Source organism: Rhinolophus hipposideros (genome assembly GCF_964194185.1).
Source record: "Rhinolophus hipposideros genome assembly, chromosome: X".
Taxonomy (NCBI): domain Eukaryota; kingdom Metazoa; phylum Chordata; class Mammalia; order Chiroptera; family Rhinolophidae; genus Rhinolophus; species Rhinolophus hipposideros.
In genome coordinates, this window is record NC_138046.1 from 20,524,179 (window position 1) to 20,528,100 (window position 3,922).

Sequence of the window (3,922 nt, forward strand, 5' to 3'; positions counted from 1 at the left end):
AGTGTGATTTTCTTTTAATTTCAAAAATACATTTATTTTAAGAAACTTAACTTTAAACTTTTTTAATGCAGTAAAAATTTTTAAGTTAATCTTACTGTGTTTACAAAAAAAACGCCATTTTTTAAAAAGATTTTTATTGAGGAAGGGGAACAGGATATTATTGGGGAACAGTGTGTACTTCTAGGACTTTTTCCAAGTCAAGTTGTTGTCCTTTCAGTCTTAGTTGTGGAGGGCGCAGCTCAGCTCAGCTCCAGGTCCAGTTGCAGTTGCTAGTTGCAGGGGGCGCAGCCCACCATCCCTTGAGGTAGTTGAACCGGCAATCTTGTGGTTGAGAGCCCACTGGCCCATGTGGGAACGGACCTGCTGTCCTCGGAGTTAGGAGCATGGAGCTCCAACCGCCTGAGCCACCGGGCCAGCCCCGAAACAGCGCCATCTTTTGACCTTAACTTTTCTTTTTTTTTTTTTTTAGCCTTTTAATTATTTTTATTGCTCAAAAAAAGCTTCATTTTTTTATTTAGCTTTCTGACTCTGTGCTTGTGCCTTCAAAACTTTCACAACGATTTTCTGCTCCTCGATAAGGAAAGCACGCTTGATCCTGTCACGGACACATTTAGCACACATGGATCCACCATAGGCCCTGCTGACATGTTTTTTCGTTTTAGACAACCTCATCAGAACTTTAGGTCTCACAGCACGAACTCCACGGAGTCGGCCTGGGCACACGCCACATGCAGATTTTGGTGCTTTCCCAACCTTCTTGGTATAAAGGTAAACAATTCTATTACCAAGGGTTCGGGACAGCCTAGTTTTGTTAGAAGCTGTGTTGTAGGACAGCCTCCTACGGTATGTCAAACGCTGGACCATCCTGAATGCCTGTAGACACCGTCCCCGGAAGAGGAAAAGGACTTGACCTTAACTTTTCCTTCCGTTACAACTTTATTAGCAATTGGATTTTCATGATAAAATATTAGTTGTACACAATCTCAGAATAACTGGACGGTTAATTTTATTTCCTTGTAAACATTTTTATACATTTACCTTTTATAGATTTACCTATATATGTTCACCTTCTCTGAAAGTGCCTCAAATAGTGGTAGATTAGTCAGTACGTTGGTATCTATGAGTTACTGCTGAAAAACTGTATCTCTTGCTCTGAAAAATAACAGAGATTTCTTGAAATTTGATGGATCATCTTGAAAATGTTTAAGTGCTTTTTAAAAATAATCCTTAAATCTCAGGTTTTTTGATGCTATTTTCAGATACTTATGACAAAAGCAGATGAAAATAGAGTGGTTCAGTTGTTCCTACCTATGAACATTGGAAAGAAAAATGATATCTAAAGAACAGTAATTTGTAAAGTGGCCATAGTGTTTCTACAGCACAGATGCGAACATCCTCAAATGATAGCAAATGCACTGTACTAAATTCTTTCCTGTTATTATCTCATTAAACCGTGCCAACAACCCTATATGGTTGATTCTGTTACCCCATTTGAGTGATGAGAGGTTCAGTAATCTGTTCAAGGTCACATAGCTAGTTAAAGTGGCACAGCTGGGGCTGAACTCAAGTTCTGTCATACTCAGGAATCCATGTTCTTAATTCCTAAACTGTACCGCTGCCTAAAATGCCTGCTAAAATTTCCTGAGTTTCCACACTTTCTTAAATAACTGGACATAAACATATGTTAGCTGTTCATCATAATACTAGTTAGCATTTATTGAGCACCTACTATATGCCAGGTAAATCATATCATTTCATTATGAGAGGAACCCTGAAAGGTAAGTATTATTGCTATAATTTTAATAATTGCATTGATATTATAATCAATATCAATATCAACAATCACATTAATATTAATATCAATGGTAATGTCAGTTGTTAATGTTAATATTAATCATTAATAATACTGATTAATTATATTAACACTATTAATATTAAAAATCGATTACTAAATGATCATATAAATTATTAATTAATAATACCGATAGTATTTTTTAATAGTATTATTGATAAAAACATTGTTTCAAATATATGCTGATGGAAGGAGAACTGATTCTGGGTGGTGAACACAAAATGTGATATATAGATGATGTATTACAGAATTATACATCTGAAACCTATGTAACTTTATTAACCATTGTCACCCCAATAAACTTTCATTAAAAAAATACATTGTGGGGCCAGCCCAGTGGCTCAGTCAGTTAGAGCTCCATACTCCTAACTCAGAAGGCTGCCAGTTCAATTCCCACATGGGCTAGTGGGCTCTCAACCACAAGGTTGCAAGTTCAATTCCTTGAGTCCAGCAAGGGATGGTGGGCAGCGCCCCCTGCAACTAAAATTGAACACGGCACCTTGAGCTGAGCTGCCCCTAAGCTTCTAGATGGCTCAGTTGGTTGGAGTGCGTCCTCTCAACCACAAGGTTGCCGGTTCGACTCCCGCAAGGGATGATGGGCTGCATCCCCTGTAACTAGCAACGGCAACCGGTCCTGGAGCTGAGCTGCTCCTTCCACAACTAAGACTGAAAGGACAACATCTTGAAGCTAAACGGCACTCTCCACACTAAGATTGAAAGGACAACAACTTGACTTGGAAAAAAGTCCTGGAAGTACACATTGTTCCCCAATAAAGTCCTGTTCCCCTTAAGAAAAATACATTGTTTATTATAACTTTACAGATAAGGAGAGTGAAGGACAGTGGTATGCTGTAACTTCTCCAGGATTGCACAATTACTAATGGGCATTCAATTCCACCACGGCCTGATTCCAAAGACTGTGCTCTTTCCCTCCACCATGTAGCTTCCTATTGCAACAAGAGTAAACTGCCATGGGGAAGCTCCTGCAGGTTTAAAATGGAAAATATATCTATAATAATATATTTTAAATGTCTCAGAGGCCTTGCATTCTTTTGTTCCCCAAACAACTATACCAGTGTACCAATGAAGCACTCGATGACTGATTGATCAATTGACTGATTTGGTAACAAGCACACATGTACTTGCACACATTTTCTTCTGAAGAAATATTTACTGACCTGACAATGATATGAATCTCATCATGATTTCCAAAATATGTGTTATATTTTCACAATGGTTGCAAGATAATTTCACAGCATTAACAATTTCATCAATTTGTGAAAGTCTTGAGGATACAATTGTCAAAATGGAAGCTGGTCACATCATTTTTTTAAAGGACAAATATAGCAGTAGTTTTGCAAGAGGAAAAACAAAAAGACCAGAGACCTGATTCCTCATTAGACCTTTATGTCAAAGTTTAAAATTGGATATGAACCAAAATAGTTTGTAGAACTAAGAATTTAAGTGTCATAGCCATAACTCTCTAGCAGATACATAATTTGAAATTCTTGACATTTTACATATTCATAAACTTGAAGGGATAGAATGAATGGGGTTAGGGGTTCATATGTATTTCATGAAGAAAATAAACTGGTGTTTTTTAAAAATACATTGCAATTTCATTTGTATAATTTCAGATTGGGGGTCTGTGGAAAACTAGTGAGTTAGAAGAAATCAGGAGAATTGGAATCCTATTCTATGAATGTTGCTAACTTACTGTGTGACTTTGGGACCATTGTCTCTTCCCCTCTCTGAACCTCCATTTCATGATCTGTACAATGAAGGCTTGACCATATGATCTATAACCCCTTTCGTGTCCAAGTCAGCCCATTCTTTTTGCTTTTACTCCACGGGTCATTGCCATAAGAGGAAGAGGGGACATTCTTAAGAAAAGTCCCTCTGATAGAAAATACCCTGTCTCATGGACCTGGAGAACACCATGCTAAGTGAAATAAGCCAGACACGGAAGGACAAATACTACATGATTCCACTTGTATAAGGAATCTAAAATAGTCAAACTCATAGAAGCAGAGAATAGAATGGGGATTACTATGGGAGAGAAAAATGGGG

General features: G+C 37.7%; 1 protein-coding gene across 1 annotated transcript; it reads right to left on the reverse strand.

Annotated features, from left to right (window-relative positions):
- Positions 1-466: 466 nt before the first annotated feature.
- On the reverse strand, positions 467-882 carry LOC308494728 (large ribosomal subunit protein eL34-like). The gene has a single exon (XM_081042646.1). It carries the CDS (start codon positions 862-864, stop codon positions 511-513), a length of 354 nt encoding a protein of 117 aa, XP_080898772.1. The 5' UTR covers positions 865-882; the 3' UTR covers positions 467-510.
- Positions 883-3,922: the final 3,040 nt, after the last annotated feature.

Excerpts from the sequence above, each read along its gene's own strand:
- LOC308494728 (XM_081042646.1), bottom strand. The coding sequence starts at position 864 with ATGGTCCAGCGTTTGACATACCGTAGGAGGCTGTCCTACAACACAGCT.